At 52.6% G+C, this 24,056-nt stretch overlaps 2 protein-coding genes and 1 long non-coding RNA gene across 3 annotated transcripts; 1 reads left to right on the forward strand and 2 right to left on the reverse strand.

The window, feature by feature from the left end:
• Window positions 1-488: 488 nt before the first annotated feature.
• Window positions 489-8,599, reverse strand: XKR8 (XK related 8). Its single transcript, XM_027109491.1, has 3 exons — window positions 7,941-8,599; window positions 5,688-5,884; window positions 489-2,931 (listed from the first exon to the last, which is right to left on the reverse strand). Exons 1-3 carry the CDS (start codon window positions 8,231-8,233, stop codon window positions 2,222-2,224), a joined length of 1,200 nt encoding a protein of 399 aa, XP_026965292.1. The 5' UTR covers window positions 8,234-8,599; the 3' UTR covers window positions 489-2,221.
• On the forward strand, window positions 7,970-8,919 carry LOC113621953 (uncharacterized). The gene is made up of 2 exons (XR_003433361.1): window positions 7,970-8,104; window positions 8,611-8,919. It is a non-coding gene; the product is annotated as an uncharacterized LOC113621953 (long non-coding RNA).
• Window positions 8,920-9,019: 100 nt separating this feature from the next.
• SMPDL3B (sphingomyelin phosphodiesterase acid like 3B) lies at window positions 9,020-22,511 on the reverse strand. Its single transcript, XM_027109492.1, has 6 exons — window positions 22,304-22,511; window positions 19,641-19,738; window positions 13,290-13,462; window positions 11,973-12,153; window positions 11,760-11,893; window positions 9,020-9,514 (listed from the first exon to the last, which is right to left on the reverse strand). Exons 1-6 carry the CDS (start codon window positions 22,345-22,347, stop codon window positions 9,149-9,151), a joined length of 996 nt encoding a protein of 331 aa, XP_026965293.1. The 5' UTR covers window positions 22,348-22,511; the 3' UTR covers window positions 9,020-9,148.
• Window positions 22,512-24,056: the final 1,545 nt, after the last annotated feature.

A 24,056-nucleotide genomic window follows, 5' to 3' on the forward strand; every position in this document is an offset into this window, starting at 1 on the left:
ATGGCATCTCCCCAGAGCCTAGTCGTCTCCACATATGACAGGAAGAAGTAGAGAAAAGTAAATGTAGCAAGTTTTGTTTTGTTTTGTTTTAATTGAAGTATAGTTGAGAGCAAGTATTTGTTTTAGTGAACCCCTTAGAAGCTATGTTTGAGGCTAGGTTGGACACTAAGCCCAGGGATTTATAAAGGCCAGGCCTGCTCTCTGAGGTCTCAACCCTTGATATTCCCTATGAGTTGAGAAAAATAATGATTTCACTTTTGTGTGTGTGCAAATGTGTGTTTATAGTCAATTAAAAAAATGATCCTTTTTCTGAGGTTATATGTCCTTTCATAAGACAAGATAATAGATGGTGGTAGTTTTTATGCCCTTTTTCATTAAAGTTAACTTGGCAACCATGTTGGCCATTATATTGGTTCATGAAATTCAGAAGTCTGAAAATCATTGGGCTAAGTAATCCTGGAGATCCTTTCTACCTCTACCATTCTGTGTATGTAAAAAGCACCAGCATCATCTTCCCAGAGTTCCTCCCTGCTCCCAACCTTCATCTCTGTGTCAGCCTTGGCTCCAGGCCAGTATAACTGCTACAAGCCCTCCTTCATCCAGTCACTGCTGACTTGGTGTCTGGAATAAAGCACATCTGCGTGGCTGTCATCCTCACCTCCTTTAGGGCGTATATCAGTTTCTCAGGGAGGCCTTCCCGGCCATTCTATATAAAATTGTAACTCCCACCTACAACACACACGCACTCTCCCTACCTTATTTTTCTTTTAGCACTTAACACTATCTGATACATTCTTTCACTTACTCTGTTTACTGTGTCTCCACTAGATGAATGAATGAATAACAGACTCTCCTTGATCCCGTCCCAGTGGTGATGATTTCCTTCTGTCTCCAGTGCCCTTTCCCTGCTCCTTCTTTCTCCAAACCACAGACTTCCCTAACACCACTGCCCACATCCACATCCCCTGTCATCACTGCATCGCTCCCAGTGACCTCCCAGCAAAAAGACCTTTCTTCACCTGCGCTCGCGTATTCACTTCCTGATACCAAAGGTGTACCTACTCCCGCCAGGCCCAGCAGCAGAGCCGGCTAAGAGCACAAGCTAGAGTCAGCCCAGATCTGGGTTCTGATGCCCACCTGAGCGGTCAACACCACACTGGCTCACCAGCTCCTGACGCTTAGAAAACAAGGTTAAGAAGTCTTGCCTAAGCCAGCCCTCTTCTCTGGTCCCAGGGCCTTTACCGACTTTGAGAGGAGGACTTTGCGTCCCTGACCCCTTTTTTCCAGGCAGCTTTGAACTTGGTGGCGGATTTAATGACACAACTAGGCTAGGGGATTTCATGAGGTTTTAATAATAATCTAATAATACTGTTCAACAAAGACAACACACGTGTCTCTCGCTTACAGAGACGCAGATACACACACCTCTTCCACCCACACAGACTGAGGTAGAAAGTACACTGCCTGAAGCACAAAAACATACTCAGCGGGCCGAGCCACGGCCCAGACCGCAGGTTCACAAGGCACTTGGTTGAAAGGTCGCCCCTTGAGAGCAGAGGCAGAGGCCGGGCCAGCTGCACTAAGGCCTTGGAGGGGCTGACAGGGCTGACAGGCAGTCAGGCATCCCTGGCTTCCAGCCTGAGAGCCTGTTCTGGAGTATCTGGAGAGGGTAAGGGGTAAAGCTGGAATGGCAGCTGATCTGCCAAGGCTAGAATGATGCTTCTGGCACGTAAAAGGCCCTCGGTAAACATTTGCTAAATGAATTGAATGACTGGGGTGGGGCAGGGGAGGAAGAATTCCAGAGAACACATCCTGGAGGTCCTGGGGCCTTCCAGCCCAGGACAGGGGAACCAAGGGTGGGACAACAGCTCCACCAATTATTTTAGAGGTAGCCAGGGAGGTAAAAATACCAACACTGGGATGCTTTGGGGTTATACTTGTTTGGGGGGAAGGGAAGAGGCGGTCTCTTCTTTCCTCCCAAAGTGTTTCATACATAATTGGGGCCCTGGACCCTCCAGGGCCCAGCCCTTCTCATCTTGTTCTCCTCCTTGAGGGCAGGCCTCTGTCTTACTCAACTCTGGTCTCCAGCGCCTGGCACAGATCAGGCATCGAGCGCTCGTTGAGTGAATCAAGGCCCACAGCAGCATAAGCAGCTTATCTTCTACATTCTACCAACTGATTCCATCTGGCCTTCAGTCCCCTTGGTGGGTCTGACCCTGCCTCAAAGGACACCATTCACCTCTCCCTTCCATGGCAAAGCAGCCTCATCCCTACCTTTGGGGAAAAAGTTCTTAGCCAAATGGGCCATGCGCCTGTTCTGAGGCAGCTGACGCCCCTCGAGGGAGTGCAGACCCCGGGTCCCGTCCACCTGGTCAGGCTCCCAGCGGCAGCTGGGGTGCAGCCAGCGGTAGTAGACCAGCCGCAGAGCCAGCCCCAGGAGGAAGCAGGCGCCGGCCGCAGGCAGCAGCCTCTGCAGCAGGCAACCGCTGGGCAGCCAGGTGCTCTGAGTCACCCAGGCGACCACCAGCAGAAGGCTATCATTCAGGAGGAACGCCAGGTGGATGGTAGCACGGCCTCGGGTTCGGCCCTCAGCCACGTTGAACCAGGAGAAATAAAGGACGGTGGCCACCGTCGCCCGGTACAGCCACTCGGAGCAGGGATCTGGCATAAAGTCCGTGCCCTGAAGCCACACCCAGAACAGCAACACCAGCCACAGGCCCAAGAAGTGCAGGGCCACACAGCGGGGGAAGAGGGCCGAGAACAGGGCCACGACCAGGACTCGGGGCCACAGCAGCAGCAGGTTCCACAGGAAGTAGATCACGGAGGCACCCAGCCCCAGGAGGGGCTTGGAGGGGAGGCAGGTGCGCAGGGCCCGGTGGTAGTCAAGCAGTGCCCACGAGATACCCACAAAGGACGTGCAGATGCTGACCCCTACGAAGAGGAAGAGGAGACAGGTGAGCCCTGCGGGCAGCCTGCAGGCACTCCCCAGAGGCCACGGGTACTGCGAAGGCCTCGTAGCTACGCTGACGTGGGTATTACGGACCCCAATTTGTTGCAAACTACAGCTGGAGACCAGCAAGTTCACACAACCCCAAACAGAGCTAGGATCCATATGGAGTCTGCCCTTCACCGCAGACCTTTCCTTTTCAGGTGCTACCACGGTTATATTTTTCACGGATGAGAAGGTGTGTGACTTATACACTCTCATCGGCACCCCTGTCACCCAGCATCTGGCACCCCTGGGCCTTGGCCACACCCTGAGCATCTTCTAGGGCCCTGTACCCCTTCCTTTCCCGGAAGAGCCCACGCCTTTCTTGGATCTGAAAATCAGCAGTCCAGTTCCCCCTTCTTAGTCTCAGAAGGGGAAGCAGGAAATCCCATGGGGTGGCGACAGGCCTCTAGCTGAAGCTGCCTTCCGGGGCCAAAAGGGATGTCCCTGTTATATGGGTGGTTCAGCCTCTACTCCCTTCCACCCTCAGACTGGGCCCCGGTTTTGATTTTCCAAGACTCGAAGTATACAGTGGGGATCCTATCCCACCTCCTAGGTGCCCATCCTGGACTAGAAGCACCAGGCCCTCCAACGAGGGCTGGAAGCATCTCTAGACTGCTTCCTCCCCGCCCCCTCCCTATTGCATTCAGTCAACAGATGTTCGCTGGGGACCTGCTATGGGTCAGGAACCCACTCCCAGCCTGGAATCAGATCTGTGGCCTTTGTAACCACCCCACGCTCAGGGTCTCAGCAGGGCTGATGTTCCTCCAGTTTGCCAGCGTGCCACATTCTCTGACCTGACAAGCGGTGCCCTTGGTATTAGGTGGCCCTGGTTCCCCTGGCCTACTCCTCCTTACCCTGCAAGTTCTGGCTTCATTATCCCCTATAGTCACATCCATCTGGACCCCACCCGACCCCACTCCGCTGTGCAGCTCCTATAGCACCCCATTCCTCTCTGGAGTCTTATCACACAGTAATTATTTCCTTATCTCTGAGCCCCTTCAGGGTAGGAAACAGATTCTGCTCCCCAGGAATCTCCCAGAAGCTGGCATATAACAGCAGCTGAATACATGTTTGCTAAACAAAAGTTGGGAACACCTGTCTCTTCCCTCAATCCCCCATCCCCACTCCCTCCATACACAGCATAGACTGTCCCCATTTAGCCCTGGTCCTAGACACCCACTGCCTCCAAAGAGACAAACAAAAAGCACAGTCATCCCTCAGTATCCACAGGGGATTGGTTCCCAAAATCCGCGGATGCTCAAGTCCCTAATATAAAATGGCATAAGAGTCAGCCCTCTGAATCTGTGGATGCGGGACTCACAGACAGAGGCCCAACGGTACGCGCACAGTGAGTGCTGTGTGTCCCAGGGCAAATCGCTTCACCTTTCGGCATCTCTTCCCTCTTGTGTAAAATGGAGATAAATATAGCACCAAACTAGAGGCGCTATGAATGTGAGCGATGATGACAATAAAGCACTTTCCTCAGTGCTGGCTGATAGCAGGCGCTCAATCGTGATGGCCGCTATTACTGGTTTTTGTTTTGTTTTTCAATTAATACTGTAGACTCAGATTAGCAAACTGAAAGGGCCCTTGGAGACTGAGTCCAACTCCCCAGCTTGTACGGCTGTGGAAACTGAGGCCAGAGAGGGGATCTCCAAGTCCCGCAGAGAGTGGAGGCAGAGCTGGGACTGGCTCCTTGGGAGGCTGTGCCTGGTACGGCAGCAGGTGTGCGAGGGCTGAGGAGGAGAAGGGGAAGCCTAGACCCTGAATCAGATGTGAGCTGGAGTCCTAACTTGGCTGCCAGCTGGCCTGTGACCTTGGGCAACTTCCCTAAAAGCCCTCCCAAAGCTTCTCTTTGCACAAACCTCTCCTGTGTTTTATGAGGCCACCCGCCTCTTCCTTTTCAGATCACCCCACATGCTTTACTGTAACTACCTGCTTTACAGTCTATGGTCCCGGCAGGCCAGGGGCTGTGTCCATCTCCTTATTCACTGTGGTGTTCCTAACACAGGGACAGGCACAAAGGTGCTTGATCAAAACAAAGGCACGGGGCTTCCCTGGTGGCGCAGTGGTTGAGAGTCCGCCTGCCGATGCAGGGGACACGGGTTCGTGCCCCAGTCCGGGAAGATCCCACATGCCGCGGAGCGGCTGGGCCCGTGAGCCATGGCCGCTGAGCCTGCACGTCCCGAGCCTGTGCTTTGCAATGGGAGAGGCCACAACGGTGAGAGGCACGCATACCAGAAAAAAAAAAAAAAAAAAAAAGGCACTCTGCATGTACAAAGGCGCTCAGTAATTTATCTATTGATCAACAAATTGCTTATTAGGCATCAGGCACCCTACACACTTCACCTGTTATCTCCAAAATTGTAAAAATTACACTTAAGATTTATTATGCACTAGGCACGAGGCTTTATAGGCATCACTTCACTTAAACCTTTCATTAACCTTATGAGGTAGGATCATTTATGACATCCATTTATTTGTCCAGATGAGAACTGATAGCTCAGAGAGGTGGGGTCCTTTGTCCAAACTCAAGGCTAGAGCATAACTTTGCATTTGAACACAGACCTGCCCGACTAAAGGACATTCTCCTATTTTCTAAGCAGCCTTTATAAAAGAGTGAAAACCTTTCTGACACTTGTGGGCAACTTTCCCAAGGTGTAAAAGGGAGGCTGGCCGAGGGCCTGACACTCACACTGGTAGTACTCGGCGCTGCCGCTCTGCAGCATGATGGCCAGCACCAGTGTGAGCTGCGGTGTCATCTCCAGGAAGGTCTCAAAGAGCCGCAGCATGCTGATGTCCAGGGAGAGGAAGTCGGCATAGGCCAAGTCGAACTGGGTAGGCACCTCCTGCCGCCACACCAGCAGCCCCTGCCGCAGCCCCTGCACGCACCTAGGCAGTACACACGATGCCCCAAGGGGCCCAGTTAGCATCCTGTGGCATTCCTCCTTCCCTACCCATCTAGTGGATGCAGACAGGCTCAAATCCTAGCTCGTCACATACATGCTATAAGGCCTTGGGCAAGCGACTTACCTCACTGAACTTGTTTCTTCATCTGTGAAGTGGGGATAAATACAACAGCTATTACTTCTGCGGTAGCCACCATACCAAGCTCATCACAAACCTTGTCCCATTTACTCCTTTACAATATCCCCATTTTACAGATGCGGAAACAGGACCAAAGAGCAAATGAGCAGCGGAAACAGGATTTGGACCCAAAGCTGTTTGAATTTGAAAGGTGTACTGGGAAACTGCCTAAAGTGAGCATTCTCAAATTTTAGCAAGTGTAAGAATTTCTTAGGATCCTGTGGGGAAGGAAGCCATTGAGAGCTTCTGAGCACAGGCAAGACAGGTCCTACTGTGCTACAGAAAGAGCACCCAGGGATCCATTTAACAGGCCTGCCCAGAGTGATGGGAACAGACGGGGCAGAGTTAAGAGAGTCCAGAGGTTGGACAGACAGGCCTGAGAGATCCACTGGCATGAGGCGGCAGTGGAGGATGGACCAAGATCTCCCGCCGCCCAGAACTGATCTCAGTTGGCTATTGGAAGGTGAGGCCATTCATTCATTGCAAGTTCATTCATCAGATGTTTACTGTCACTTCCCCTGGATGAACTTGACAACACACTCAGGGAGCAGGCCCGAGTTCGGGGCGGGGGGAGGTCCCCCAGTGCCCTGGCAGAGGCCTCAGCCTAGTCACAGGCAGGAACAGAGACACCGTTTTCTCAACCAAAGCTCAGTACAGTCTGTCTGACTCATGCTCAGCAGAAACAGAAGATACATGATGTAATTATAGATTCAGGGCTCACTGCGGGCTGCCAGGACTGTAATAACTGTGCCCCTTCGTGTTCACCCAAGGTGTTATTGATGCCTGGACAGTCCCTCAGGCAACACTGCAACATTCAAAGCTCCTCTCGCCCACTCCTGGAGACTCAAGGCAAGATCTGGAGAGAATCTGTAAACATGGATTCAAGAGCAGATCCTGGCTCCGTCCATCCCATCCCAACCCAGACCACATCATGTCCTGACTTCACATGACTCTGACCCCTTCGTTTCAGTTTCCCCATCTCTAGAGGGCCCCCGCCTGAGCCCAACCCTACATGGCTCCAGGGACGTGGATGTGTCAGACCCCACCTCTGCCCTCTTGCTTGGTCTGGGAGTGAGGGGGTGGGGTGGGGAGCAAGTGTTCAGGGAGAATACAACTGGGAAAGACAGGGTGGGAGGCACTGGCCATGAGGGAACAAGCGCTGCTCTGGGGGTCAGGGCTGCTGCAACTCCAGGGTGACCCAGCTGATCATGAAGCTAGCTGACACTTGCTGCCTGCCTACTCTGCACCAGGGCAATTTACAGGTCTCATTCCATTTAATCCTTACACTGTGAGCCTCTGGAACAATGAGTAAACTGAGACCCAGAGGGGTCAAGTGAATTGCCCAAGGCTCCACCCACAGCTAAAAGCAACGGGAGGTCTGTTGCCACCAGGCACTGTGCGGGGCACTTCCCTCCCTGCCCTTCACCACAGGCCTGCCAGCCACACCTATCTCTAGATCACTACCTCCTTTAACAGAGGAGGAAACTGAGGCTCAGAGAAAGGCAGGAATAAAGCCACACAGATGGTAAAGCCAGGATTGGATCCCAAAGGGTCCGACTCCAAGTCATGTGCCTCCCTTCCCTCTCTGGGCCTCAGTTTCTTCAGCTGTGCCAGGAAGGGTGCCGTTCATGAGCTCTGAGGGCTGCCAGCCGGATTTCTCCCTCATCAGGGATCAGGAGCTCACCTGTAGGGAGAGGCGCCCGCTAAACTACAAGGGGCTTAGTTTCCTCCTCAGGGTCTCAGTCCTCTCCTCTCCGCCCCCGTCGCGGGGTCAGGGCTCTCACCTGCGCTACCAGCCCAGCTGCAGGAGGTGACGTTGACTTCCGTTCCCCCTCCCTCTCCCGGAGGGCAGGGCGCTCACCTGTATAGGTAGCCCAGCTGCAGGACATGCAACAGCGCCAGGCAGTGGCCAGGGGGCTTCGGCGCGTGCGGGCTGGAGAGGTCGGCGCGCAGCCAGACCCAGCTGAAGAGCTGCAGCGCGACTGAGGAGAGGCCCAACAGCGCCAGCACTAGCGCGGCCCACAGGTAGCGACCGCTGAGCACATACTGGCTCGCGGCCCACAGGTCGGCGCCCAGGTCGATCAGGAAGGCGAGGGTGCCCAATACGCCCAGGACCAGGTCCCAGAAGAGAGCGGCGCGTGGCGACCAGGGCATGACCCGCCAGCCTCTGCCCCTCTTTCTCTTCTGGGCTCGGACCCACCCTCCCGGCCCAGGGTCGCCCTCCCTGCCCAGGGTCGCGGTGGCAGGAAGGAGGCGGACACAGCCCTCGGGGCCGCCCAGGACTCGGGCTGCGGGGCGGGACTTCCCCGTCCCGCCCTGTCCGGGGAGGAGCGAGGTCCGTAGACCCCGCGGTTGGGGTATCAGCGGTCCCACAGATCCCTGGCCCTGCCGCCTGCCTAGGCGTCCCCGCACTCTCACCCCAGCCCCACTGAGCCCCGAGGGCCCCGAGGACCGCTAGGCCCGAAGACGGACCGTCCGAGCGCAATGCCCTTAGCTTCGGAGGCTTCTAAGCGCCTTGTTTTACATTTGAGGCTCCTGGAGACCCAAAACGGCGAATCTGGCCCGGAGATTAGCGCCCGGGCTAGAACTGCGATGTCTCACGTCTGCATTGTTGCAAAACAAAACAACAGAACGCCAAGGCCCGTTCCGATCCCTGACTGAGGGACTTTGCTAAGTTTGCCTCCGAGTCCGGGCCGTGTGCCAGGGGAGACAGAGGGCACTGGATCAACCAGGCGCATCTTCCTGGCAGCTCATTTTACTCGGATTATCCGAATAGGAGGAGGGGGATTCAATAACTGGGCAAGGGAGTTACTTTAAACATGATTTACAAATTAATAACAGAATAACATGCACGACGAGCATTGTGTTTGGGATAAAACATGAAACTTGAAAGAAATGTGCTTCTGGTGGGGTCCTTGGGGCTTCATTTCCTGATCGGCTGTCCCGTCCCAGTTCATTCTGCGGAGGCCGGGGAAAGGGTGGAAAGTCCAGCTCTCGGGGGTGATGCTCTCTCTCCCCATTTTACCAGGAGGAAAGCGAGCCAAGCTAATCAGCGGGCGGCGCCCAAGGTCACGGCACAAGCAGAGTGCGCAGGCCCAGCAGCGCCACCAGCAGGAGCGCGAGGCGGGGCGCGGGCGCGACGCCGGCGGCGCGCAGGCAGGCGGCATACCCGTCGAAGGCCACTTCGCGCAGCGCGCACACGTGCTCAGTTTGGCAGGCCTCGTCGCAGGCCAGCGTGTCGTAACTGACCGAGTTGTAGACGTAGTAGCGCTGCAGCGCGTCCTGGTCGCTGGCGATGCGGCCCAGCGCCGCGTGCATAGAGCGGGCGCCTGCGTCGGGCACGCCGTAGGCCCTGGTCACCCGGTACTCGAGCTCCCAGCGCGGTGCCCCCAGCGCGTTCGCCTGGCTCAGGTTCAAGAAGTGGGTCTCCATGTCCTGCAGAGGGGGCGCGCGAAGCGGCCCGGCTGTGAGCAGCTGTCCGCTTCCGCCCCCAATCCTCCACCTTGCATTTGCCCCCAGATTCTAATAGCTATAATCCTGACCGCTCTTAGTTATTGAGCATTTACTAGTTGCCGGGTATGCTTGGCAGACATCCTCTGATTGAATCTGATGAGGTAACTGTGCTTATTGTCCCCATTTCACAGATGAGGAAACTGAGTCCTAAAGAGGTTAATTCACTTGGCCAGGGTCCCTGAGGTGGACTGAGGTGGCTGAGGCAGGATTGGAACCCAGCTTGTTTACCCCATAGCCTGTGCATTTTCTGTTCCAGCAAGCTCCCGGGTACCCAGAAGACTGTCAGTAAATATTTGCAGGAAGACTGGATAAAATGCAATATAAAAGCAGTGCGGTGGAGTGCCTGGCTGAATTGTGCTTTGAAGGGGGCTTGGGCTACACCCAAGAACCTGAGTACTCAGGTGCATTTTCAGGACTAGAATCTGGAAGGGTTTATCTGTGCAACACTTTCCACCTAAATTTGCAGATCTGCTTTAGGTCAGGAGAGGTGGGGTAAGAGGAGCTGCCGTGGATGGATGGCAATCTCTTGCTAGGCACCTTACATTATTTCATTTAGTCTTCCCCGAACCCTGTGGTCTGAGTGCCCGTGTGGACAATGGACCACACTCTTAAAACTCCTCAGACCTCTTCTCCATATACATTCACTCTAGAGTCGAGGACCCAGGTTAACTCATGCAGTCCCTGGTTTTAAATGTCCTTTCTCAACACCCAGATTAAATCTCTGTACCCACCATATTCTGGAACTCCAACATGAATACACAGCTGCCTCTTCCCTCAGCATTTTCACCTGGATGCCACTTAGACATCCCAAAGTTAACAGGAAAGCCAGGCTTCTGGTCTTCCTCCAAAATCTGCTTCTCCTGCAGTGAGCCCGTTTCGGTAAATGGCAACCTCATCCTTCCAGGTGCTCTGGCCAAAGCCTCGGAGCCCTCGTTGCCTCCTCGCGTTCTCTTCCACCCTTCATCCAATCCACCAGCAAATCCTGTCTGCTCTGCCTTCAAAATACATCCAGGATCTGGCTCTCCTCACCACCCACGGGTGCCACCCTGGCCCACACCACCATCACCTCTCAGTGGCTGTGGTCACCTCCTAACTGATCCCCCTGTGTCTGCCCTTGCCCCCTACAGCCTGTTCTCCACCCAGCAGAATGGTGGTTTTCTAAAATTCCAGAGTCGTCCTCATGGCCTACATTACCTGATGCCCCATCCGCTCGCGACCTCCGCCATGGCCTCGTGGGCCTCCGTGCTCCTCCCCTAACACACCAAGCACATTCCCACCCTGGGCCCCTGGCGTGCTCTTCCTGCCCCGTCCGCAGACGCTCCCACGGCTCACTCGCTGAAGTTACTCAGAATTCAAATGTCACCCTATCAGTGACACTTCCCTGCCCCATCTAACACCACACACATATACATGTACCCCGTAAGTGTCACCACCTGCCTCCTCACCCTGTTTTCTTTTCTCCTTAGCACTTATTTCATGCCACACTTAACTTTATGTGTTTGTTTATTGTCTGTCAGCTCCAGGAGAGCAGTGACTTTTGTTTGCTTATGTATCTCCTGAGCTTAGCACGGGGCCTGGCACATGGCAGAGGCTTAACACGTTCTGTTGAATACATTAAGGAATAATATTTCTTTGTCATTTCAGTAATCACAAGCACATCCCAGGAGGTGTGGGATTGCTCATTGAGTTAGGGGCCTGCTTAGCTGCAGCGTAGTCAGTGTAGAGAAGACCTGGCAGTGGGCCTGAGGTCACACTGTGAGAGACCTTGAATACCAGGCCAAAGAGATCCAACTTATCTTGGGAGCACTGGGGAGCCACTGAAGGTTTTTGAGCAGGAAAGAGACAAGAAGTGCTTTAGAAAGATTAATCCCCTCCTTAGCTGTACCAGATGAGCTACAGCAGGGCAGTGCTGGAGGCGGGGAGAACAAGTAGGACGACTTGACAATGATCCAGGGCAAAGGGCAATTCGGAGAATTGACCTGACTTGGTGGCAGGATTTGGAGGTAGAGCCAGGGTTCTTCTGATCCTGAGCTCTAAAAGGGTGGAAGTAACTTGACCTTCCTGAGTCTCAGTGGTCAGTAGAGGGTGGATCAGCTAGGGAAGGCAGTGGTATTATCAGGTCCCTCCTCCCTCCTCCTCTGGCCCCAGCAGACCCAAGGCTCCTGACCTGCAGGCTCAGTGTGTCTCGGTCATATTCAAACAGCCGGATGGCTGGATTGTTGGCTCCGTTGGCCACTCCAGGTAACGTGGTTTTCCATGGGGTGACCCCAGGTGTAAGGAACATGACACTGATGGGGACACCTTTCAAGAGAGAGTGGAGCTGAGAGGCTGGCGAGGGAAAGAGGGCGTTGGTCTGGCCGTGGCCCTCCAGGTTGGGTACCTGCATCATCATAGAACATCCGAAAGCTGTCGGTGTGGTGGTGCCCGAAGAACTGCCCTGCAATGACTCGATGATGCTTCCGGACCACTTTAAGGTACTGCTGGTTGGGGCCCTCCCGGAACCACGCTTTGTTCCGCGTCTTCTCAAAGAACCCAGGGGGCACGTGGCCGATAATGTACACCTACGAGGAAGGGGTACCCAGCAGGGGCTCAGAGACCCCTTCCACAACGCTTCATCTCTACCTCTCACAACCTGCCCGTCTCCCCAGGGGCAAGCAGATGGGCTCAAAGGTACCTCCTCCCCCACCCCTCTCCCAGGTGATCCGGCATCTCCCTGTACCCAGAAATGAATGTGCCACATGCTTCCCTGCCGCTGTGCCTTTACCCATCCTATGCCTGCCACCTGGAGCGCCCTTCTCATTTTCACTTCTGTAAATGCTACTCATGCTTCAAAACCCAGCTCAAAGGATATGTCCTCCTGAAACGTTTCTGATCCTTCAGAGACAAGTCTTCTCTTCTTGGAGAGCTCAGGCACTGTAACCAAACCTTCCTTGCATGGTTGTGTAGCATATGCTGTGTGGTAGTGTGTGTTCACGTCTTACATTCCTCAAGTCTCTCAGCTAACAATGCCTGGGCCCTTGGTCCCCGTTGCAAGAGGTAGAATGGGGGGCGGGGGCAGTGGTAGGAAGGGCAGTTAAGAGCATGAGCTTTGGAACCAAGCTGCAGCTGGACACCAGCTGTGTGTCACCTCTCTGAGCTTCAGTTTTCTCATCGGGAAGGACACCTTACTGGTGGAGATATGAGAGTTAAATGAGATCATCCACGTAAAGCACTTAGCAACGTATCTGATGCATCGTGAGGGCGAAAGCACTGGCCGTGAGATCCTGCTGGGATGCGCTGGTCAGAGCAGGGACTCAGGCAAATGAGACACAGCGTCAGTCATCGGGGACCTGCTAGCCCAGCAGACTAGATGGACACACCTCAAGGGCAGGGCAGTCCCTTGAGGTCTAGCCCACGGTGTGGCTGCAGCTGTGCTGGCCTTGGATTCTGGAGACTGGGGTTCTAGTCTAGACCCCACCACTTATTGTGTGACTTGAGACTGTCACTGCCCACCAGGAGCCTCACATCTGCAATGGACTCCAGGGTCCCAGCCTCACAGGCTGTTGTGAGGATGGAAGCAGCCCCCTCAGGTGCCAAGCTGATGAAGGACCCTCTGTGATGTGGGCATCTCAAGTGAGTGGGTGAGTCTGTGCTAAAGTGGGGGACTTGTACGGGAAGAGACCCCAGGGAGGGAAGAGGAGGAGTGGGGAGCCCTTACCATTTCCCCAGCTCGGGACGCATTGGTCAGCACATCGTCCAGCCACTGGAACTGCTGGCCAGGGTCGGCCATGCCGGCCGTCTGCTCGTTGTTGCTATAGTACAGATTGGTGTTGAGGACCACGATTCGCCCAGCCGCGCTTGGCCCCGGCAGTTTCTCAGAATAGAAGGCACCTAGGACATCACAGCCAGGAGGAATCTGAAGGGGACTCCAGCCTCCTAACAGACACACCTCTGTCCCCCTCCACTTCACTCCCCCACCTCCTCCTTCCCTTGCGTCCTCCCTTCCCATCTTTCCCATAGGAGTGGCATCGTGGGTAAGACCAAAGGCTCTGGAGCCAGGCTGCCTGAGTTCAAGTCCTGGCTCTATCACTTCTAGCTGTACAACTTGGGAAAGTTCCTTAACCTCTCTATGCCTCAGTTTCCTCCTCCGTATAATGGGAATAACATGGAGGTGTGTTTGCCCCTCCAGACCCACTGTCAACCCTTCTCCACTCAGCTCTCTACCCCAGGAGCTGTGGGTTAAATCCATGGGCTTCTGTGCTGTGAGCTTCTGGTTGGGTTTGACCAGTGGGGAGCCCCAACAGCAAGGGACTGAGGAAAGGAAGGAGAGGAGGTCAGGTCACTTTGCCATACTGTGTCTCCAAACCAGTGATTCTCAATCTGGTGATTTTGTCCCCAAGGGAACACTTGGCAACGTCCAGAGACATTTTTGGTTTTCACACCTGGAGGTGTTACTAGCAACTAGTGGATAGAGGCCAGGGATACTGCTAAGCACCCTACAATGTACAAGACAGCCCCCCAACAAAGAATTATCCAGCCCCAAATGTCAACAGTGGCAAGGTCGAGAAACCTGGCCTGAACTGAAGGCCACTGCCCCTACCTGGGATTGTTGTAAGGAGTCTAGCAGTGTGCTGAGGGCAGTTCCGGGCACACAGGAAATGCTCAGTGAATATTCTCTTATGATCCTCACTAGTGCTGTAGAGTTAAGAACATGGGCGTTGGAATCAGCCCTGGATCCTACTCCCAAGTCTGCCTCCTCTAAGCTGGGTGACCTTGGCCAAGTGACTTGGTATGTTCAAGCCTCAGTCTCCTTATCTGTAAAATGGGGATAAAATCAGTCCCTATTTCATGGGGATGTTGTGAAGATGAAATTAGATCAGACCTTGGCATAAAGTGCTCCTTACAGTAGCAAATGGTGTTAGTACCTTCTTTGAAGAGAGCGAAGGATTCGTAACTGAGCCAGGGTCGCCACAGCTCTGCTACCTGATTGTAGATATTGTTGCTTCCAGCCGGGAACTGGTTTTTGGGGTGAAAGTCATGATTTCCCAAAGCTGCATAGACTTTAGTATCTGGGAGGAAAAAGAAATATATAAGAATATATATGCAAAAGTGCTTAGTGGAGTTAGTTTCAGCCACTGGCTATCAGAGCTAATAGGGAAGCGCTATAGCACAGATAAGGAAAAATACAGAGCCAAGCAGAAAACCACATTACAGAATCTGGCAGAACTTGGCTCAGATCTGGGAAGGAAGAGCAGTGAGTTCTCTAACTCCATTCCCAGCAGAAAGTTCCGTGGTCAGAAATGAAGCATGAGATGAGGAGGAGAAAGCTAGATCCAAATAACCTTTAGATCCGTGATCAGCCACTTGGTCATTCAGTGTGCCTTGTTCTTGTCAATTCCAGATCCATCTTACTGTCAGGGAAGGGGTCTGCTGCACCCTGGAAGGCCTTGGGAGTTTCACTCATTCATGAATCAACAAATATTTATTGAGCACCTAGTACGTGCAAACGTGTAGACCTGGGCCCCCAGGCCCAGGCCCAGAGGCCTGGCAGTGCAATAGGGTTGATAGGCATTGAGTAATGGCTGTCACAAAAAGGGAAGAGCCACTTGCTGTGGGAGTGTATAACAGGGGTGGGAGTGGGGGTCAGGAGAGCCTCCCTGAGGATGTGGCCTGTGAATGAACCCAGGAGGGAGAGGGGAGCCTGTCAGACTCATTTCTTCCTTGTGAGTAGCCTCACTCCTGCTTTTATTTTATATCTGTGTCTGGCATGTAGTAGTTGCTCAATAAATATTTGAGAGTAAACAAAAACTCCTCTGAGCTCAAGGCAGGGCCTTGCCCTTATATGAGCTTGGCTTACCCCAGGGAGTGAACTTGAACCAATGAGGAAGCCTGGCGCCTCCAATTCCTACTTGAAAAAATGATTCTAACAAACCCTTTACCCTGTATAGCCTACAAGATCTGGAAATGCTAAGCTCTGCCAAAGGAGGAGGCCGTAGAATTCCCATGAGGAATTATTCACAAAGCCAGAAGTCATGGCTGTGACTGCCTGAAAGAAAACCTCACCTCTCTAACATAGATGGAGGCAGCCATAAGAATTCATTTAAGGACTTCCCTGGTGGCACAGTGGTTAAGAATCCGCCTGCCAATGCAGGGGACATGGGTTCAAGCCCTTGTCCGGGAAGATCCCACATGCCGCGGAGCAACTAGGCCCGTGCACAACTACTGAGCCTGCACTCTAGAGCCCACAAGCCACAACTACTGAGCCTGCATGCTTAGAGCCTGTGCTCTGCAACAAGAGAAGCCACCGCAATGAGAAGCCTGCTCACTGCCATGAGCCCCACCCCCTCACTGCAACTAGAGAAAGCCTGCGCGCAGCAACGAAGACCCAGTGCAGCCAAAAATGAATAAATAAACAACAGAATTAAATACAGCTCTGATATTTATTTAAAAAAAAAAAAAAGAATTCATTTAAGAGAAAACACAAATCCCTGGCATCCCAAAGGCAGATGAGAAGGGAGGTTATCTCTCCCGGTTTATAAGCAGATAAGGTGGGAGGTGCCCAGAGACATAAGAGAAGCCATTTTTGGCCTAAGCCATTTTGGGATCTGAGCCTGGCTACAGTGCTTGCCCTTGAACAGATCTCAGTAACAATGATCTTAAGGGAACAAAAGAACAAACTACTGTTATCAGGCAAGAGAAGTAACAAGGGCAAAGATAATAAATCAGTTGTAAAGACTCCCAGTTCTGTTTCAATGGTAAAGATTAGCCTGAAGCACTGTCTTGAGCTGTTTGGCAGAATTTAAACCCCCTCAACCATGAGATCAACTGGAACCTAAGGAATGATGATGCTGACCTTTGCTGACCCTTGTGACTTCAATCAACTAAAGTTCGGACTCTGTCAACCTTTGCCCCAATTCTAAGTTGCATTCTCCTGCTCAAGCCCCTTCATGAATATGCATATATTCTTAGCTTAAAGCTTCCCCAGTTTTGCTGTTCAAGGACACACTGATTTGGAAAGATCCCTGGTTTTCTCCTTACTTGTTGCAAGTAATCAATCCTTCCTTCTCCTGATCTTTGGCTTGGTTGTGTCTTTTGGCTTGACACCCACCAAGAGGCAAACCCAGGTTTAGGGTAACAGGTTTTTGCCACTTCCATGTGTCGGGCACTGTTAGGAGATCCTTACAAGCCTAAGCTCCATGAGGGCATGACCTGGCATCTTGTTCACGGCCACATCCCCTACCCCTAGCGTGCTGTCTCACCCGTAGAGGACACTCAAATATTTGTTGACTGACTAAATGAATGTATAGATTACCTTATTTAATCCTCATAACAACCCTTTGGTCAGGTACCATTATTTTCCTCATTTTGCACAGGGAGAACACTGAGTGTCCAGAGGATGGCCCAGCTAGAGCGTGGCAGGACCTGAATTGGGACCTGGACCAGTTTGCCTTGCACACCTGTGTTTACCATCGGTGGAAAGACAGGGACCAGTGTTCACAGTGACTCTGATGGGGGGGACACAGGTGCACGTGGCAGGAAGAACTCATGACATGGAACCAAAAGCTCAAATTTCAGTCCCTTCCTCTTCTCCAACAAGTTGCTTCAGCTTATTTATCTCTATGATAGGGAGTGTTCTGCTTGACGTGTGTTGCTACCATTCTCAAATAAGATAATGCCTCATTTCACCTCTTCCAATGTGTTCATATTTTAACATCTCTATAAGTGGGATGTGTCTTACCATTAAGGCCATGAGAAAGTTCTGTGTCATACTTTAATGGACAGCAATTTTTTTTTCTTTTTTTTCTTTTGGCCACGCCATGCAACTTAAAGGATCTTAGTTCCCCAACCAGGGATTGAACCCGCGCCCCCTGCAGTGAAAGGTCTGAGTCCTAACCACTGGACCACCAGGGAATTCCCCAGAGAGCATTTTTTTTCTTAGCAATACATAAAATAATGAAACATCTTACAGCCAATGGTATCTTGGATTTAGGAAATTCAATAAATGTGCAAGCATGTTATAAACTGTAAAATCTTATTTACACTTGTATGTTAAGTCATAGTAATAAAGCATTTTCTTATCCATTATTTCACTTTTATTCCTGAAGCCCCATGTGGAGCAGAGAAAAGAGTGCTCAGTGTTGGATCTGAGTTTGAATCCCTCCCTAGGAACTGACTAGCTTTGAGCCATAGGTTCCTTATCTATACACTGGGGGTAATGATACCTATTGTTGCCATGGGGGAGAGTGTCCTGGTTTGAACCTAGTAGCGACTTCTGCTGGAAGATGAACTAGCCCAAGCATATCTGGGTTGGGTTGGGTTGGGTTGAGTTACATAGACTAGAGGCATCAAGGCAACTTCTTTGCACAAACTGATTTACGCTGAGGGAAGGAGGTGTCAGAAATGAGGTTGCCTCGGGGACAGATGTGGGATGGTAACAGCAGCTCGGGGGCCCCTCCTGGAGTGGCAGTAGGAGTGATAGGTAAGAGATGTCCTCAAACCAGGATCTGCATCCTCAACCTTGCCTGTTTCCTTACCCCAAGGCTCACATTTGTCATCAGTAAAAACGTGAGACAGCTTCACTCTCCATGCGTCTCCTGAGTCTCGTTCCTGACAGCGAATGAGCTGAGGCATATAATATTCTTAGAGGAGTGCCTGACACTTAGCCCTTGATACATGGATACATATAGTGGTTCTTGCCGCTGCTATTACTTATTTTTATTATCATTATTTCATATCTGGGTCCTGGGGACCCATGACCAAGACCCTTAGAGGAAGCAGCTGTGCTGGAACCCAAAGGAGATTGGGGGATGGGGGGGGATCCTAGGAGTCTGCTTTCACAGGTGTCCAGCTGGCGGGCTGAGAGCCTGATTCAGCCCCCAGGACCCTGTGTTTGGCACAGTCTGATTAAAGCCATTTTCAAGGGCCATTAGATGGAGCACCCAGGCTACGTTCTCCCTGTCAAGTCCCGTGGGGCTGCTATCATAATCACTCATAGTCCTGGCCTGCTCTCCCACGCTCTGAAGGCCTTGGATTGCACCACGAAACAGCACTTTGGCTGGAAATCAGCATCTCCCCAAAGTCCCAGCAGCTGGGACGGTTTAAAGGCAGTAGATAGCAATTCCAGAGCCACAGCAGGACGCAAGGGCTGTGTGTGAGCACACGTGAGACTCACCCAGGGAAGATGCCTAAATATAACAGTAAATGCCTTGAGAAGGGGCTGTGAGTCTGGTGTTAAACTGTCAGGACAGAAGCCAGTGAAACGTCAGGCATTTCCATTATTAAAAAAGAAACAACAGGCTCAAAATGGAGTTACTTGTGCTAAGTCCCAGGTCAGCAAACCAAGTTAGGTATTAACCAAGTTAATACCTAACCTAACTGAAGTTTCAGCCTCTCCCAAGAATGTGACCTTTAAACAGTCAATCTGGAATTACCTGGTCAGCACTAGTGAGGAAATCTGCCTGATAGACACCACCCCTTCCCCTAAATGAAGGTAACCTTGCCTGAAACAATCCACTTTTTGCTAGAATCTTCCTTTTTCCACCGCCTTCTGTTTATAAAACCTTCCATTCGTACAGCTCCTTGGAGTGCCTTTCTTTTTTTTTTTTCTTTTTTTTCTTTTTGGCCACACTGCACAGGATGCGGAATCTTAGTTCCCCGACCAGGGATCGAACCCACGCCCCATGCAGTGGAAGCGCAGAGTCTTAACCACTGGACCGCCAGGGAAGTTCCTGGAGCTCCTTTCTATTTGCTAGACGGGATGTTGCCTGATTCGTGATTGTTGAATACAGCCAAATAGATCTTCAGATTTACTCAGTTGAATTTGGTTTTTTAACACCATTAACAGGATTCTATGTGTATCCACAGGCCGACAAACTCTCATGTTCCTTACAGGGTTGTTGGAAGGTAAGACACAATCGCTGTGAAGTGCCTGGCCCGGGACTTGGCCAGCAGCCATCGTTGTCCACGGGTGAAGGTCGTTCCTCTGCATCTTGCTGCCATTGTCGTCCCACTGTGCCAGGCACCGCCTGGGCATCAGGGAGTGCTGTGGGGACCTGGGGCACAGTCTTACCTGGAAAGGCCTCTCTGATGAGCTTGGTCAGGTTCTCCACAATTTGCAGCACGGCCTCCTCTCCCAGGTTCTCGTTGGGCACGTGGGGCGTGTCATCGCTGCAAAACACCGCCGGGCAGCTCGGGAAGTGGCACAAGGAAAAGAAGGGACGGCTCTACCACAAGAAAAGAGACTGCAGAACTGAGCCTCAGACAGCTGCTGAAGGGGAATGACCAGGCTGGAGTTGGGAGTCACGTGGGACAAAGTCCAAACCCAGGCTCTGCCATTGACCGGCTGTGAGTCCCTGGGCTGGTTGTTTAACCTCTCTGAGCTTCTATTAGCTCATCTATAAAATAGGGACAATAATGGTATCTACACACAGAGTATTTATGGGACTTCAATAAAGGGGGGAAAATATATATATAAAATGTAGTAGCTGCTAGGTTGCAGTTAACATGGTCTTGAGAGGGAAGCTCTGGGTTTCCAGTCTCATCTGCAAGCCCCTGGGGAGCTTGGGATGAAGAAGCCATGTCTGAGTTCTGAGCTTCCCCAAGGGTTCTAAGGAGTTTGGAGCTGGCTTCAGAATATAGAATTCAGATCTACTCTGGTAGGTCGAGGACCTACCCCAGGACCATTTAATCCCCCACGTTTGACAGACCTAAATTCCTGGATCAACCTTAGAAAGATGCAGCAAGGTGGGGGATGAAGTGGGCAAGGAGGTTTGCGGGGTGCTAAGAGCCCTCACAGCTAAAGCCTGAGGACTCTGCTGGACCGACGGGGCGAGGCAGCTGCTGCCCAGAGACTCCCCAGGGAAGTTAATTAGCTGAATCGCCCTGAGACCGCTACTGGCAGCCCACACTGGCTCACCTTGTGCTGGGTACTTTCTGTGTATTGTACCCTTATCCACTAATTTGTTCTTCATAATAACCCTACAACATAGGTTCTATTGTTAGTGCCATTTGACAGACAAAGGAGCCAAGGCACAGAAAGGTGAAGGATCCTGCCTAATATATACACCTAGACAGTGGTGGAGTCAGAGTTTGAACCAGTCAGCCTGGCTCCAGAGTCTGTGCTCACATCCATTACATCCTACTGTGACTCTGATTCCCTCATTAGGGCAGTAAGAGGGGCCTTTTAGCCCTGTCCTCCCTGGGGACAGACCAGGAATACGAAGATAGAACAAAATTCCTTTTTTTTTTCTAGTTTGGAGCATTTAATTCTGTGTGATAGAAAACACATCCAATTTCTACAGGTTATCCCTCAGGGGACTGCAAAAACACATCCAATTTCTACAGGTTATCCCCCAAGGGACTGCAATTCTCCCAGAGAGGTCCAATTTCTTAGAAACTGAAGAATTATGAAGGGTCCTAGAGGTCATCTTGTCCAATGCCATACACCTCTGCAAGTCCCAGAGATTTCCCAGAAAAATCATGCTTCTGTTAAAGGGTCATGAATTTCCCAGAGGGATCAAATCTTTTAGAATGTTACGCATTTCTCCAAGGGCCCCTCCTCAGACAGCAGGAGGCCAGGGTCGTGGCCTAAATCTCACTCTCTCCTTAGATGGATTCCTGAGCCCAGGGAAGCCAGAGCTGCCCAGGCCCCTCCTGAGACACTGTCACGTTTCTTAAGTGTCCAGCCTTGCCCCTCCCCCTGCTGACCACATAGTCCATCTGAGGGTCATTCCGATCGCTTCCATGTCACACTGAGGGACAGCTGGGGACGCCATGGGTTTGATCCCGCCTTCCCTACAGAAGTGTCCATAGAGGCTGGAGGAGGACACAAGCAGCCCGAGCTCCTGCCAGCACTCCTCACCCGCTCCCTGGTTCACCGCTTCCTGCAGGAAGTCCTCCCCAATCCCACCAGAGGGAGTCAGGTGCCCTGGGAAGCTCCCCCATCCACCCAGTGACCCTCTCTCCTCGCTGGGATATAATGGTCAGTGGCCTTGTCTGTGTCGCCTGGGAGACCACGAGCTCCCTGAAGGAGGGTCCAGGTCCCTATCAGCTCTGTTCCCCCCGTCTCCTGGGGGTGAGCACAAGACAGGCTGACCTACCAAGGGAGGGAGGGAAGGAGCGAATGAGTGAAGGAAGGACCTCGAGTGCTGAGGGAACTCAGAGGACTTCCAGCAACATCCATGGATGAGCAGCAGGAATGGCATCTCCGTGGCTGAGCTGAAATCACCCCTCAAGCTCTCTCCACACAGAGTAGCGCTCTGACCAGTGAGGATCCCCAGGGCCAGGGCAGCCGGGGTTGGCCTGCAGCTGACCAGGACATTTGGTCCCAATGCTGGCTCACCTTCAGCCCTTCTACCTTCTCCCCTCCCTGTATTTGGATCTCTGGGGCTTGCAGTCCCCAAACCCCGCTGGGAGTGGCACCAGTGTTCAGCGACCCCCACGCCCACCCCCAACTAAAAATCCGGGAGTTCCCCACATGCCCAGACATGCCATGACCGTGTCCCCAGCCTCAGTGAGAGCCATATTCTGCTGAGGCCGTAAGACACAAGATCAAGGGCACAGACCCTGGAATCAGCCAGGCCCAGGCTCCCCTGGACAAGCTTTGAGCTTCAAGTTCATCCTCTCCGCAACAGGGCTGGTGAGGACTAAGGGAGATGGTGTGGGGAAGGTGCCAGGCAGGCAGGGGGCACAGGCGGTGGCCCGGGGAAAGGTAGCTGTGGTGACGGCTCTTACCCAGTCCAGAGGATGAAATCTGGCTGTGGCTCGATCTCCTTCATGGTGTAGACAGAGGAGTTGATGAGGATCCAGGGAGAATCGCAGAGGTAGTTGCCCCAGGGGCCCGCATTGGGCACCGGCTGGGAGCCAGCGGATGGGCATACCTGGAGGGGGTCTTCAGACACCCTGTAGTCCGGGTCAAGGTGCAGGTCAGAGACGTGCCAGAACTTCCCTGCAGAGGCGAGGAGTCCCTGCTCAGTGCAGGTTTCTCCCCGAGCCTGGATGTGGAGGGAGTCAAGGGAACCCTGGGCTGGGGGAAGGGAGCTTGCACAGGTAAAAGGAAGTTTTCTCCGAACCCAGGGCCTGGTTTTGCCCAGCGAGGCCCTGAGCAGAGCAGAAAACAGGCTTGGCTCTGTCCCTGACCTCTCACCTTTGACAAGGCCCTTTCTATCTCCCCACCTCAGTGTCCCCAGCAGCAGCATGAGAGATGGACTGCGTGACCCTCAAGAATTCTTTGGGGGACTTCCCTGGTGGCACAGTGGTTAAGAATCCACCTGCCAGTGCAGGGGACACGGGTTCGAGCCCCGGTCCGGGAAGATCCCACATGCCGTGGAGCAACTAAGCCCGCGTGCCACAGCTACTGAGCCTGCGCTCTAGTGCCCCTGTGCCACAACTACTGAGCCCACGTGCCACAACTACTGAAGCCCGCGCGCCTAAAGCCCGTGCTCCACAGCAAGAGAAGCCACCGTAACGAGAGGCCTGTGCACCGCAATGAAGAGTAGCCCCCGCTCGCCGCAATTAAAAAGAAAGGCTGCACGCAAGCCATAAATTAATTAATTAATTAATTAAAAAGAAAAAGAAAAGAATGGCAGAGAGAGCCAGAGATCCAGGCAGGGGCTCCACCTCAGGCTGCAGTGCCTTCATTGTGGAGTCTGATCACAGCTCCCTCCTCTGCTGCTTTGCCCAACCCCACCCACCCGCTCTCCTCACAGGGCCTCTTTCCTGGCTCCTCTGCCACCTTCCCCAGTCCTCCCCAGGTCATCGCACAGCTGCTTTCTCCTCTTTATTCAGGCCTCAGCTCGAAGGTCACCTCCTCAGAGAAGCCCCCCCGACTACCTTTGCTCAAGTTCCACTTCCTCCCACCCTTCTGGTCACTAGCTATGTGACTCCCCCAGTTTTATTTTCTTCAGAGCACTCTCACATATGAACTTATCTTGTTGGCTTGCGTGTCAGCCATCTTCCCCTTCTTTAGTGTCAGTCCCATGAGGGCATAAAGCCTGTCTTGTTCATCCCTGTGTCCTCAGCACCCAGAACAGTGCCTGGGATGTGGAAGATGCCCATATAGTTGATGAATGAGCAAGGCTGTGGGGAGGATGATTGGACTGGTAAGCACTCAAAGAATGTTAGCCAGGTGCCCTTCACATGCTCATCTCATTTCATCCTTGCAACCATTCTGTGAGGTGGGATTCTTATGCCCATTTCACAGATGAGGAAACTGAGGCTCGAACCCAACCTCTCTGACTGCAAAGCTGAGACACAATGTTGACTCAGAGCCCCCAGAAGTCTTTTATAATACATCTATGTTACCCATAAAAGATGGGAGCCACAGGCTTCTATGGAGTTGGTCACAGAATGTGAGGAATTAAGCTCTAATTATCATGTCATGGAGAAGAGGATGGGCACCTCCTGGAGAGGGAGGCAGGTTATCGGGTTTCTAATCCAGGCTCTCTGGGCAAGCCAGCTGGCCTGAGGGTGTTTGACGTCTGCCCTG

The sequence above is a fragment of the Aethalodelphis obliquidens genome, unplaced genomic scaffold (genome assembly GCF_003676395.1).
Source record: "Aethalodelphis obliquidens isolate GAN/ISIS:26980383/991018 unplaced genomic scaffold, ASM367639v1 scaffold9, whole genome shotgun sequence".
Taxonomy (NCBI): domain Eukaryota; kingdom Metazoa; phylum Chordata; class Mammalia; order Artiodactyla; family Delphinidae; genus Aethalodelphis; species Aethalodelphis obliquidens.

Coding starts and splice junctions, on each gene's coding strand:
- XKR8 (XM_027109491.1), bottom strand. CDS start 8,233: ATGCCCTGGTCGCCACGCGCCGCTCTCTTCTGGGACCTGGTCCTGGGC. Junction 5,885..7,940: donor CAGCTGGGCTACCTATACAG/GTGAGCGCCCTG, acceptor TGTACTGCCTAG/GTGCGTGCAGGGGCTGCGGC. Junction 2,932..5,687: donor CAGCGCCGAGTACTACCAGT/GTGAGTGTCAGG, acceptor TCCTCTTCGTAG/GGGTCAGCATCTGCACGTCC.
- SMPDL3B (XM_027109492.1), bottom strand. CDS start 22,347: ATGAAGGAGATCGAGCCACAGCCAGATTTCATCCTCTGGACTGG. Junction 19,739..22,303: donor GATTTCATCCTCTGGACTGG/GTAAGAGCCGTC, acceptor GGTGTTTTGCAG/CGATGACACGCCCCACGTGC. Junction 13,463..19,640: donor CATCAGAGAGGCCTTTCCAG/GTAAGACTGTGC, acceptor GTGATGTCCTAG/GTGCCTTCTATTCTGAGAAA.